The 14,951-nt window shown below is 38.9% G+C and overlaps 1 protein-coding gene across 1 annotated transcript in view; it reads left to right on the top strand.

Annotated features, from left to right (window-relative positions):
• Positions 1–14,250, top strand: part of SLCO1B3 (solute carrier organic anion transporter family member 1B3) — a 66,078-nt gene extending 51,828 nt beyond the window's left edge. Inside the window, exons 12-14 of the mRNA XM_075553326.1 lie at positions 5,349–5,413; positions 9,198–9,315; positions 14,037–14,250. Of these exons, the coding sequence (XP_075409441.1) occupies positions 5,349–5,413; positions 9,198–9,315; positions 14,037–14,250 (397 nt within the window). The remainder of the gene's footprint in view (positions 1–5,348; positions 5,414–9,197; positions 9,316–14,036) is intronic.
• Positions 14,251–14,951: the final 701 nt, after the last annotated feature.

Here is a 14,951-nt window from a genome sequence, read left to right as displayed (position 1 = left end):
TTATTTTCTCACTTAATAGGACACTGTACTATGTTTAATTTTCATTACGCTATGTTAATTTAATGCTTAGCTATGCTTCATTGTACAAACATTCTTAACTATTTTTTGCAATGACATACAACCTAAGTGGGTGTATTTTCTGTTAAAATTATGATATGCAATGTCTACACACCTATGCCTTATTTACCAGAATGGTAACACGTAAAATCAAATTACATTTGATATGGTTATAGTAAATTCATAATGACCCTTAGCAATCTCCGCATGCTTTTCAGTCTGTTCTGAGTCATGGACTTTATGAATGACCAAAGGAAACCCTGCCCCTTCCTGCTCATCCTCACCATTGTTATGTTGCGTGAGTGAAGCTGTCCTTTATGAGGGACCTTAACTTTACCAAGCATGACATCATTTTCCGTGGACTGCTCTGTCCTAACGTGACGCCAGTGAGAAAAGGTCTTCCCACCCTCACTTCTAAAGATTATTCTAACTGTACTTCATTCAAGACAAATGTATTTATTCTTCTGGCCATCTGTGTTCCTTCCAGTATTCTTTGCCAACACTGTGATTCAATGGCATCGATTCTTCTGTGGCCCTCCTTCTTGTCTGGCCAGCTTTCACAGGCACATGAGGTCATTGGAAACACCAGGTGCACCCTAGTCCTCCTCAAAAGGGCACCCTGGCTCTTCAACACTTTAAAGAGGTCTTGTGCAGAAGGTTTACCCAATGCCATGTGTCCTTGGACTTCTTGACAGCTGCTTCCGTGAGCCTTGATTGTGGGTCCAAGCAAGATGAAATCCCTGAAAACCAGTATTTTCTGTCTATCACAATGTTGTCGACTGGTCTTGTTGTGAGGATTTTGTTGTCCTTCTATTGAGTTGTAATCTATACCAATAATTGCAGCTGGATGAGCAGCAGCAAGTGCTTCCAGGCCTCCTTGCTTTAAGCGAGCAAAGCCGCGTCAAAGTTGTTAAGATGACTTCCAGCCATCCTGATGCCATCTTTTCCTTCATATGGTGTAGTTTCTCTGATTATTTGCTCAGCTTATAGACTAAAGACCTATGGTGAAAGATACAACTCTGACACACACCTTTCCTGATTTCAAACCATGCAGACTTCCCTTATTCTATTCCTATGACTACTTCTTTGTTCTTGAACAAGTTCCACCAGAGCACAGTTAATGGGGAACAAAAATTACTGCCATTGAGTCAATTCAAACTGAGAGCAATATGACAGGGTGGGGTAGAACTGTCCCTGTAAATCTTTATGGGAGTAGAAGGCCTCATCTTTCTCTAGTGGAGCAGCTGGTGCCTTGAAGGTACTGACTGCCCTTGTAAGTTAGCAGCCAATGTGTAACCCCTAAGCCACCAGGGTTCCTAAGCACAATGAAGTGTCCTGGAATTCCCTCTCTTTTCAGTGTTATATTTAGTGTGTTGTGATCCGCACGGTCAAGTGCCTTTGCACAGTTAATAGAACAGAAGTAAACATCTTTCTAGGGTTCTCTGCTTGCAGGAATGATATCCCTTCCTCCACATCCTCCTTTGAATCCAGCTTGAATGTCTGACAATTCCCCAGAAATGTATAGATGCAGCCATTTTTGAATTATCTTCAACAAAATCTGTAGTGTTCATGATATTGTTTGCTAATTTCCACATCATTTTTGAGTCACTTTTTTTGAAGTGGAGACAAATATGGATCTCTTTCAGTCAGTCAAGTAGCTGTCTTCCAACTAGTCTAGCTTGACATAGACACTATTGTTGAAGCATTTGGGTGCTATTCAATTCCTTGAAGCTTGTTTTTTGCTAATATCTTCAATAGAACTAGGATGTCTCTCAGTACCATTGGCTCTTGATTGTATGCTACCTCCTAAAATGGCTGAATGCCAACCATTTCTTTTTGGTACGGGGATTCTGTTCATTCCTTCCATCTTCCTTTGATACCTCCTGCCCCATTTACTATTTTGATCATAGAATCTTGTAATATTACAACTTGAGAATTAAGTTGTCCTTCAATCCTTTCTGATTGAGATATGCTGAGTATTCCTTTTTGGCTTTCCAAGTGTTTGAAGATTTCATCATAATATGTTACTTTGTCTTCTCCAGGGCCCTGTGAAACTTTCTGCTCAGCTCTTTTACTTTTCCTTTCTCTTCAGCTACTCTGAATTCAACAGCGAGTTTCAGAGTCCTGTCTGACATCTACCTGGGTCTTTTCTTTTCCTGTTTAAAATCGTTTTAATAGAGGTCTATATAGCTCTTATCTCATGTGTCCAGCACATTTGTACATGTGTTGCCATCATCATTTTCAAAACATTTTCTTTCTACTTATGCCCTTGGTATCAGCTCCTCATCCCCCATCCCTTTTCTTACTAAGTTTTCCATGTATGACAATATTCTTGATGTCCTTCCACAACTTCACAGATTTTCTGGCATTAATATTCATTGATTAAATCTACTCTTGCGATGCTCCCTGAATTTGGGTGGAATATACTGAAAATTGTGTTTTGGCTTTGGAGGACTAGTTTTAATTTTCTTCAATTTCAATATGTACTTATATTTGAGCAGTTACCAGTCAGTTCCATAGTTGGGTCCTTGTCTGATTGTGCCTAATGATATTGAGCCAGTGTTACAAATATCTATTTAATAAGCAAAAAATTGTCAATGAATATAAACAATTTCAAGTTTGAAGACTATCTTTAGAAAATTATTTTTGAAGCCGAATGCTGTATGAAACACCAGACTTATTAGCTATACGAATAATTGTTCTGCTCTCATATCTGCATTTAGTACAAGCACTCTAAACCTCAATATTCTGTACAAATAATCCCCCTTAAGCCTTTCAAGTGAGCCAATAATTACTGACACTATAATTTGATCCAGGTGTTTTACCTACTTATATTGTATTTGATTCTCATGACATAAGAGATAACTATTATTACTACCACTTAGGAGGTAAGGAAATGAACTGAGACCAAGAAAGGCTAAATCACTTCTCTAAATTGCTTGTATGATATGAAACATTATCTCTATTCTGAATGAAAAGAATAGCATGATATCTCATAGGAGTCATTTAAGTTATTTAATGAACAAATAAATCTACTTATATTGCTCTTTGCACAAATACATCCAACTAAGTAGTTCAAGGAAGAGGGGAAAAACCGTTTTTGGTACCAATTAATTTCAGGGTTCACTTTTTAAACTGCAATTTGTAGACTCAGTCACTCAGCCACATCCAGATAAGTTCAATTCACTTGAAATGTAATAGGCTAGCACAGTGTATTAGTCTGAATGTACTAGAGAAACAAACTCAGAGAGACCCATATGTGTATAAGAAAGAGCTTTATATACAAGAGCAATTGAATATTGAGAAAACATCCCTGCTCAGACCAGATCAAGTCCATAAGTCCACTCTTAGCCCATATGTTCAATACCAATCTCTAAATTCCTCTTCAGACTCACACAGCACATGCAATGACACCGAATGCAGGAAGATCACAGGCCAGTGGGTGGAAAGTCTTGTGGATCCAGCGGTGGTAGAAGCATTTCAGCACTGGCAGGGTCTCCACGTGGCTCCTTCAGCTCTCGGGGCTCTGGCTGCATCAGCATAGCTCCACCGCGCTCATTGTCAGTAATGTCTTACAGGGAGTGAATGTGTATCCCACCTCCAGCGAACTGTTTTTCTCCTTAGTGCCTTCAAATGAGGTCATCAAGCTGCAACCTGCTTGACAGGCTAAACTCCACCCCTTCTCTCTTAAGTCTCAAGTTGACAACAGATTATGCAACTACCACACACAGGGATAGGAGTATCACCAGTTTCCTTCAAAGCAGAAAACTGGAATTGTGGGTATAGAACTCTAACTGCCCGAGTGAGTGAGTTTCTCAGAGGATAAAAAGCACGCTCTCTACCTTTAAGAAGATAATCACTTTAACTAGGATATAGAGCACTCCTTTCTCGTCTCCTGCCAGTTATATTATAAAAAGATCCATGGTGGCCTGTGGTTTAGATATTGAGCCTCTAATTGAAAGACTAGTGGTTCAAATCAACCAGCTGCTCTGCTTGAAACAGATTAAACTGTCTTCTTCTATAAAAATGTATACATTCAGAAACCCTAAGAAACATTGCACTCTGTCCTGTAGGGTTGCTATGGAATTTGACTAGATCAGTGGTTCTCAACCTGTGGGTCGCGACTCCCTTGGGGGTCAACTGACCCTTTCATAGGGGTCACCTGATCTATAACAGTAGCACAATTACAATTATGAAGTAACAACAAAAATAATTGTATGCTTGAGGGTCACCATAACATGAGGATCTGTATTAAAGGGTTACAGCATTACGACGGTTGAGAACCACTGGACTAGATGGTGTTGGATACTTCGTTTTAAGTGTTTTGTAAACATTTCACCATTTCTATCTGACCCTATTAGTACTCATTACCCACTGTCATTGTGTTGTTCCCATTTATATAGACCCTGTCAGACAGAGAAAAACTGCTCCCTGGAGGTTCTGAGACTGTAAATCTTACAGGAGCAGCTACATCACCTTTCTCCTGTGAAACAACTGTTGATAGGCTCCAACCGCTGACCTTGTGGTCAACAATCCATCTCATAACCCACTACATCACCAGGGCTCCTGTACTGCGGTCAGAGCGCCTGGTAAATCATGTGCATTGCTCTGTCAGGAATGAGTCATTGAACTGTCGGCATTACATTTGCTGACAGAACACTTAGGCATGCTCTTGAAGGAGCCCCGGATTGCACTGGTAGCTAACCACAAGGTTAGTGATTCAAACCCACCAGCCACTTCTCAGGAGAAAGATGAGGCTGCCTGCTCCTAAGAAGACGTATAGTCTCAGAAACCTATATAGAAATTTGAGGAGTCAGAACCCAGTCCATGGCAGTGCGTGTTAGTCTGGTTGGTTCTGTTACATAGGATTTTTCTGTTAACATCAATGACAAACTAATGAGTGAAAAGAAATCTGCTAAGAGTTAGACTTATATAACAATGTCTGCTCTACCCATATGGGCTGTCTCAACTGAACAGATGATGTGAAATTGAAATCTTCATCAGCATAACAAAGTCTGGTTCAGCCACTATCTCAAGATTTTCATGAAAATCTAATGTGAAAATGTTTGCTAAAATGTCTTAAAATCATGACTAGAGATAGGATAATTGTTGTTACCATTCAGTTGTTGATATTTTTAGAACAACTAGAAATATAACTTTAAATAATGCAAGCTATTTCCTTGAGAGATTTTATTAGATCATGAAGAATTATATTAAGAAAATATTAGATATTGAGCTCAGCTTTATGTTTTAGAGATGTTTATTGGTTCTTTGCTTTTATCTTATTGCAGGAATGTTCAACCAGAGCTGAAGTCACTAGCAGTGGGTTTTCATTCACTGACTATACGATCACTAGGTATGATAAATATAAAACTTACAACTTCTTGATATAAATATCATGCCACAGCTCTAAAACAAAATGTCATTAATTTCCATAGAAGAAAATTTTAAAAGGTGGTATATGTCAGAAGTATTACTATTTGTGTGATAAATGAAAAATAATAAAAGAGTGAGGGCAATTGGGTGACATAAAAGAAATTTAATTATTAATTTTAAAGTCCAAGGGGATCATTAGAATTTATATTACTCTCTCTAATGGGAAAGTCTCTAACTCTTTCTAAATAGAATTTTTTTCTACTGCCCAGAGTGGACAGCCTTCATGTTGTTAGAGGTTAGGACCCACAGCAGTACATGAGGGCTGGAAATGTGATCAGATGGAGATTGTGCAAATCCTCAGAAGCTAACTTTAACTGCTCCACTGCCAGCTGCCTGGATCACTAGGAGCCCTTAACCTTTCTCAGAAGGTAGAAATTCAAAAGGAATGAGAACTCAAACTCCAGAACTGAACATCTTGGGTTAAGGCAGTGCTCTGTGTAAAAACAAACTCAAGTCTCAGAGATTAAAAGCTTACTCCTAATTTTTCAAATAACAGATTTAAGAAATAAACCTTTATCCCTCTCTGCCATTTGCTGTTTTCCACCACGAGTTTCTATTGTTGCTAGGAGTTTAGTAACTTCTAACCTAACCCCTGCCGGTGCCCTTTGAAAGACCTATAAAAGTTAGTTACCTACTCCTGGGAGATAGAAAATGGGCACTCAACATCCGTTAGTGCTTCACAGAGATTAGGGTAGATGAGCGATCGTGGCCTTGAGCAACCATCATTGGAAGAAGTGGGAAGGGTAAGGATCTATAATTCCTTTGGAAGAAAATGAAAGCCACAAACCTGAGTGGAGAAATTACAATGAAGAAGCCACATCTCCTCCAAGCAATGGGTGAGGAGACAGAGTCACCCTGCAAGACCCATTACAGCGCCCTCCCCAGGACTCCCTTCTGTGCTTTCCTAATCTTGCAGCTTCCACCCATCTTCCCAGTTCCTGCAGATCCAATGACGCCTTGCTCCGAGTCGAGTCACAGAGCGGGCAGATGGAAATACAATCTGCGTAGTTAGCGCTCCTCCTCACATACTGAAATCAGACTTTAAAAATAGGGAAAGAATAAATTTAATAAGAGGAAATTGCCTCAATAACTCAAATATGTAAACAAAAACTGGCATCCTAATTGTGTGCCTATTAATTTCATATGTCCAATAGATGAGCATGTCACAGTGTATGTTAGCAGAACCTGATACCACTTCTATTAGAAAAATACACAGTCTTGGATACATAAATGTAGAAATTCTGGAAGGTCTATATGGATTATTAAACTGAAAAATATATTTGGAAAATAGATTGTTAGGTGTTTTAGCAATCTAGTAATGATTAAAAGCAGGTGTGTTATAGGAGAGAATTTATTAACAACTGAGTCAAATCAGCTTTTATGAGGAAATTAAATATGTATATTTCTTTTTCATTTTCAAAGTTTGGTTATGATTTGTAGAAGACTGTCAAGTTCTTATCCATGAAATCAGTATAAACTTTCTTCAAATATACTGACTTCAGGGACCATCTGTCTATCAGTCTATGGCTTCCCACAAAAGATTGAGACACTAAAAATTAAAGACTAAAAACACATGGAATCAGTAAAACACAAAATATGAATCCTTACCATTCTTGATGAAGCAAGATAAAAATTTTAAATCATGCATTAAATTTTAAAAAGAGAAAAATAGAATCACAAATTCATCTGCTCCATCTGAAGGATCAATCTCTTTTAGCATGGTCCCCAATGTTTTGGCCAAATTATCAAAGCTTAAATAAGGAGCCAATCTAAGAGTTTAGTTTTAAAAGCTAAAAATACAGACAGGTGTTTCTTTTAAAAGACAGCATACATGTTCCTGAAAAGCCTTGCATTGTGCATTATTACACACTAAAAAACAAAAATCAGGTTATGTACAGATCTATGAGAACCTATGCAACATGGTGACCAGACACTAACTTTAAAAAAAAATGTCACCATAAACCATGTCCTGGACAGTTTAGACTGCCTCTAGTCTAGAGATCTTAAAATGCAAAAATTCAGTAAAGAGAAATAATGGACTATGTTGGTCTGTTTAGACTAGAGAAACAAATTCATAGACATGTATATGTGTGTAAGAAAAGAACTTTATCAAGGAGCAATTGAATAATAAGAAAACATCCAAGCCCAGACGAAGTCAAGTCCATAAATCTGCGATTAGCCCATAGGTCCAGTACCAGTCTATAAAGTCTTCTTCAGGCTCATGAAGCACATGCCACGACACTGAGTGCAGGAAGATCACAGGACAGTGAGTGGAAAGTCTAGTGGGTCCAGTGGTGGCTGAAGCATCTTAGTGCTGGTGTGGGTCTCCACATGGCTTCTTCAGCTCCAAGGCTTTGGCTTCCTTCAGCATAGTTTCATGTGGCTTGTCAACAGGAATGTCTTGCAGGGAGTGAGTGTGTGTCCTGCCTCCAGTGAGACACAGTGATTTATCTCCTTAGCACCTCCAAATGATGTCACCTAGCTGCAACCCAATTGACAGGCTACACTCTACCCCTTCACTCTTTAATCTCCAGTTGACACCAGATTATGTAACTACCAAAAGGACTGTGGGATTGAAGGACACCAGAAAGTGGAAGTAGATTTCTGAGAACAAAAGAAAATGCAAATAGCCACTATACTAGCTCTCCATGCCTAAGACAAATTACATATGGATCAGTGTACATTATATTTTTATTGATAATAATGAGGCATAATTAATTGATATTATAGAAAATGCATTGCCATGCAGCATTCTTTTTTTTATTAGGGGCTCATACAACTCTTATCACAATCCATACATATACATACATCAATTGTACAAAGCACATCTGTACATTCTTTGTCCTAATCATTTTCAAAGCATTTGCTCTCCACTTAAGCCCTTTGCATCAGGTCCTCTTTTTTTCCCCCTTCCTCCCCGCTCCCTCCTCCCTCGTGAGCCCTTGATAATTTATAAATTATTATTTTGTCATATCTTGCCCTATCCGGCATCTCCCTTCACCCCCTTTTCTGTTGTCCGTCCCCCAGGGAGGAGGTCACATGTAGATCCTTGTAATCGGTTCCCCCTTTCCAACCCACTCACCCTCCACTATCCCAGTATCACCCCTCACAGCTCTGGTCCTGAAGGTATCATCCACCCTGGATTCCCTGTGCATTAAAGTAGAGAAAAGGTGGGTTAAAGCGCTCTGAGGTGAAAATGGCTGTTGGGCTGCTAAGAGATCTGCTCCCCAACAAACCAGCTACTGAAGCCCCTCAGAGGCACAGGTCCCCTCTGACACACCTGGGAGTGTGCTGGGTTGGAACTGACTAATGATCAGTGACCAGAGCTGGTGATCGGATCTCTCTGAGTAGCTTAGAAAGAAGAAAAAAATATGATTGACATCAATTGTAATTGAGCTGCTCTGTCCACAGAGGATTTAAAGATAAGAAAAAACTATTGATAAGACATTGAAAATGACCTAATGCTGTTTGCCTTACTTTCATCCGTCGATGGCGTGGTACCCAAGCAATGAATCGGTCTTTTTTCTAGGAGAGAGCACATTTCCAATGCAATTTCACTGCCCTTTGATATTTATGTTTATCACGAAGTAATGGTTGTTGATGAATTGCTGGAAAATAAAATTTCATTCATTACTTAAATATATCAATAAGGATTGTTTCCCAGAAGATTTGGAATGTTTACATCTTCTCATCTAATGTTTCAGGAGGAATTCTAGCTCCTATATATTTTGGGGCTCTGATTGATAGAACATGCTTAAAGTGGTCCGTCAACAATTGTGGGAAGCGAGGAACTTGTAGATTATATAATTCCAAATTATATGGGTAAGTTGTATAAATGTTTTATTTATTTGATCTATTTATCTGATGAAAGAATGAAATGCTATTTTGGGTAAAAAAGAATAATAGTAAATATAGCTACCATTTGATGAGCTCATCATTTGCATTTAGTATCGTGCCAAGAAATATTGTATCTCATTTAAATACTCATAGAAACTGTAGGCGATGTCTCATTTTCATCCCATTTGATGGAGAAGTAGCAACTTTCCCAAGCCATACTAATAGCAAGTCAACTGATAACAAAAGTTAATACCTAAAAGAGATTGGATTTATATAGGCCACCCCCCTTTCAATGCCACTTTGAATGTGTGAGACTTTCTAAAATCCAGCCAATGATCCAACCGCATTCTTCAGTCTTCTGCTAGGGCTCCTGCCCCTTTTCGAAGTCTTCCATTGCAGGGCTTTGACTCATGAAGGTTCTCCTTTTGGTCACCATGATGAATCAGCCAAATTGAAAACTCCAGTTTGTTCGTCTTGTGCTTTGTTGGTCATGACAGAACTGGCTCAAAGTCTTGCATTTAAGGACCAGGAGTAAGAATCTGGAGGCCTAGGGGCATAGAGGTTAAGCATTGGGCTGCTGCCTGTAAGGTGAGCAGTTTGAAACCACCAGTTTCTCTCTCTGAGGGAGAACGATGGGGCTTTCTTCTCCCATCAATGGTTACAGTCTCTGAAACCCCCTGGCAAGTTCTATCCTGTCCTATAGGATGGCTATGGGGCGGAATCAGTTCGGTGGCAGAGGAGTGAGTGAGTGAGTCAGCAGTAGGAATTGTCCATCTACCAGAACCCCAGAACACAGAGAGGGCCTACATCAAACATTCCCTGTTGGGAAAAGCAAAACAAAAAACTTCTCATAAAAGTGAACAACAATTAAAGTTATAGTCCCATAGTCCACTTCTTTGGGAATACACAAATTGACTAGTTGATATTCTGTCAATGGGAGGGAAAGGCAAAAAGTCATTTCTGTAATTTTCTATTCCTATGGAGAGATGTTCTAGAAAGGATATCGGGACCTTCTGAAAACATAAATTGATTAATTGCATATCAATCAAATACATGCATTTAAAATATGAATCCATAATGTATTCAAAGAAGCCATGTTAGGTTTTCTTTTCATTACCTAGGAAGCAGGTAAGTGTGTATGATTAAACCCCAAGATTACAATAAAAAACAGGGAAAATCAAATGTAACCACTGTATTATAAATCTTATCTTAAGTAAATAGACAAAAAAATTAAAGGAAAAATAAATTTCAATCAAAAGTATAAAGAACAAGTATCCTAAAATAAAGACCTCTTACAAACCTGTTGTGTTAGGCTGACTTGTCTAGAGATACAAAATCAGTGACACTCATCTCTGTATAAGAAAGAACTATATCAAGGAGTAATCTGATGCCCAGCAAGCGTCTCAGTTCAGTCCAAGTCAAATTAAGAAGTCTGATGCAAGCCAGGACTCTCTTCAACTGTAGCTGCAGCCTGGTGATGCAGAAAAGTGAAGCAGGAATACAGGAAAGTCACATTCTGGTGGTACAGAGTTCTGTGGATCCAAATTTGGTGGCAACACAGCACCTGACAGCTCTCCGGTTTGGGCAGTCCACCTAGGGCCTCGCTTGAAGACAGTCAGAATACCAGGAAGCAGGAAGGCAAAACAGCAGAAAGAGATGGAGTTTCCCAATTTCTCCCTTATAAGAAGGCCACACCCCCAAGGAAGCCGTCATCAGGCTGTGACCTGATTGACAGCTTGGATTCCACGCCTACACTATCATGCATCTTTAAATTGACAACCCGCACCCACACAAATGAAATATCTAGTATTTCTTAAAGTAAAAGAAACACTAATGTCTAAGAACTATGTTTTCAACTTCACATAGTATAAGAAAATTGCTAATTAAAACCATTAAAAATAGTTTAACTTTGTTTTAAAACGATTGGAAATAACCTAAACATAAGTAAAACACATATGAAGGTTGAGTTTATGTTGACTTTATCATATTTTATACAACAAAATATCCTGCTGTAATTCTAGTAAAATTAAGTATAAGTTCTTAGATGGAATTAAAATACAATGAACCTTTTCCAGCAGCCTTTTGAAGCTCCCTTGGAGCTAAAAATTGTATAATGAATGTCATTCAACCTCAATTAAAACTGTTAATAGACATATTTTATAGAGCTTGGCAAGACTAGATCATTATGAAATGGAGCCAGTAATTAGTGCTTCATGGTGCTTCACCACTCTTTGCTTAGCAGTACGGTCACCTGGGGAATTTTGTAAATTGCTGGTTTTTATGCCCCATTGGAGAGATTTTTTTTCAAAACCATTTTGTTGGGAGCTAATACAGATGTCATATTGTTCCATAGTTATATTATATCAAGGAATATTGTACAATGACTACCACCATCAGTTTCAAAACATTCTCTACCTCCTTGGTAGAGAATGATATCAGCTCCCCTTTACCTTCCTTCCCACACTGTACCCCCCAGGAAGCCTTATTCTATGCCCAGTCCCTATAGGTTCATCGAGCCTGGGTTTCCTATACTCAAAACCAGAAAAACAATATAACCAAAATTCAAGAGGGTTACCCCCAATGACAAAATACATCTGAGATAACCCCAATATGAAAGCGTGCAAGTGTGCGCTGGCACACACACACACAGAGAGAGAGAGAGAGAGAGAGAGTGTGTGTGTGTGTGTGTGTGTGTGTGTGTGTGTGTTTAAAATCAGATCAGGCCCAACATGGATCAGAGGGGGGAATCAACTGACAAGATTTTAACTGTTAAAGACAAGTTTATCATTTTGATCTCTTACAATCATCTATCCAGGGCACTCTGGTACCTAGTTTTTCCCATCATCCCCTTCACTATGGCTAGAGGGAAATCACCAGGGTCCTATTTGCTGTGTAGCTCTCACAAATGTAGCCTGGATGTCCACTGTCATCCATAGCATCTTCTGCGAACCCAAATCTCATAATTTAGGCTCTCATACTCTTTCCTTCACCTTTGGATTATATGATTGGCAATCCTTGAATCCCTGATGTTAGTGTGCTTCTTTCATGTGGACTTAGTTGACATCTCACTCAAATGGCTGCTTGCTTGGAAACAAGCCTTTAAGTCCCCAGGCAATATTTTATCTGATAGTCGGGCACCATCTAATTGCTTCACCAAACTTTGCTATAGCACCCACCTTTTGTGTTCCCTTCTTGAGGGTGAGTATAGAGCAGGGCCATGTTATAAGGATTAATTGTTCTTAAATTGGGGGTAGGATTTAGTGCAAGCCCAAAATCCTTTCCTGAGCCTATGTTTTCTTATCTGCCTTTGGCTCCTTATAGAGATCTCCTTGTTAATTTATGGTAGAGAGTTTTATCGATCATCTCTCTAGAGCATCAAGAGTTTCTGTTGATATTGCCATTATTAATCCCTGGTACTAATTTTTTTAACAATTGGACCAATGTAGGCTAACTCTATATCTCAATACCTGAATTATTAACTTTTACAGAATAAATCCTTTTGCAGCTGAACGGTATCTACACAAACAATGGGAGTTGGTTATCAGGGAAATTCTACAATAATATTCATTGAGACTGTCAGTCACAGTTTTGTCAGCATAATATATCTTAATATAGCATATAGCACATTGACATAGTAAATCAGTGATTGCCCACCTACTCACAGTTCAATACTCTTGATATCCCTGTCTCCTGCTCCGTCAAACATGGTGAATTTTCAGTCTGAAGTCCTCAGGTTACAAGTAACTAGTGTTTGAGCTGGAGTCCAGGTTACCTAGTAGCGTGAGTTTCTGCATCTGATCTCACTGGTGCAACCTTTGGAGTATGCTGTGCACCCTGACGATCCAGGGTTCAATATCCCAGTGCCCCATTTAAGAGATCCTGATTTCATTGGTTAGAGATGTGGTCTGAATATGGAGGGTGGGGGCAGTACTTTTAAATCTCCTCACATTGTTCTAATATTGAGAATCACAGTATCAAAGTATTAGACAGAGTCTGATAAAAAATCTACATAATGATTGCTTAAATTTTCCAATAGATCCCACAGCAGGGTCAGGTGAACTGAATTTAACCCCTAACTAAATATCAGATCTGTCAAGCAATAAAGGGATCACTATGTAAGATTTTGGGGGCAGAATGGGACAAAAACTATGAAACAAAACAAAATCATTTACAAAAGGAGGCTTGTTGGTCTGGCTGAGACTAAGGTCCTTAGTCACTATTCAGCTCTGAAACATAACTCATCCCCTGAGACTCATCTTTCAGCCAAATAATTCAGACCGACGGGGTGGACGTTACCATGGGAGAGGTGTGTGCTCCTTAGCACCTTCAGCCATAGGGGGTCAAAACAGGAGCAGAGTCTGTGGATTTTGCTCAGCAGGCAAGAATGGATTCCCTTAGATTATCTCACATTCAATACACTTTTCTTATATTCTGTTTCCAGTACAGATAAACGAATCTGTTCTTGAGAAAGTAAAATTCTAAAAGAGTACCCTTACTTTAAAAAAAAAGTACTTGGGTAGATCACCAACCACCCTTAATTTCTGTGACATAATAATCCTTTGATAATTAAAACACTAGATTGCTACCTTGACATTTTTACATGTAATTTGAAACTTCAAGCTTTTTTTTCTTTTAATGTTTTCAACATGTTGTTCCACAGATTTTAGAATTAATATTCATTCTTTTTCCACTCTCTCTTTTCACAGATACTCCTACTTTGGCATGGCTTTGAGCTTAAAAAGTGCATCACTTATTTTATTTATTGTATTCCTTTATGCCATGAAGAAAAAATATCAAGGAAAAGATACGAAAACATCAGAAAATGGGAGAAAAGTTGTGAATGAAGCAAACATAGAACCTTTGAACAATAATGGACATTTTGTATCTTCCACTGCAGAAGATGAGGAAACATGTGTGTAAGGAAAGAAGTTTTTAAAAACCAAACTCGCGGCTTTGTTTACAGCCAACCTTGTAGTGATTCTGTAAGATGTATTTTTTTTAGCAGAAGTATCTGGTACTTTCTTACTCAAAATTCCCACGCTCATAACAGCACAATGACTCAATCTTTTCATAAATTCATAATGAAACAAATGATAAATATAAAATAATGGAGATCCCCTTTGTTCTTGTACTTGTGACTATGACCAGAACACAGAAAATGTCAAAGGGGAGTTGGTGGGTATTTAAAGGAGGAAAAAACACTTGCTCAGGTAACTGTACCTCTTTTCAGATCAGTGGCCATGAAGGCCCCTCTTTACATTCCTCACAATCCTGAGTAATGGCCAACTCCTCTTTATGAAATGAAGAAAGATGAGAAGCTGGCAGACCTGAGCTGATGATGAAAACTAAGTAAAACCAACAAGAAGCAGCCAAAACACTTTCGGCTCAGCTGCACACAGTGTATGGAAGTCCCGTCAGATAGTAACCTCTTGCCTGCACAGGCCAAAAGCACACCTCCTGGCGGCCATGGCCCCTGTTGCCCCCACATGGGTGTTAATTAGCTCCTAAAAATGCAAACGTTTTCCTTGGAATCCGGTGTATACCTTTCTTGTTAGAAATGCATAAAGATGAAAGGGACCTGCTCTTTGGGAAACTCCTTTGAAGTCCAGAGTCTCCTAGTT

The sequence above is a fragment of the Tenrec ecaudatus genome, chromosome 6 (assembly GCF_050624435.1).
Source record: "Tenrec ecaudatus isolate mTenEca1 chromosome 6, mTenEca1.hap1, whole genome shotgun sequence".
Taxonomy (NCBI): Eukaryota; Metazoa; Chordata; class Mammalia; order Afrosoricida; family Tenrecidae; genus Tenrec; species Tenrec ecaudatus.
Note: the sequence above shows the minus strand (reverse complement) of the source record. Positions and strands in the feature narration are given on the sequence as shown.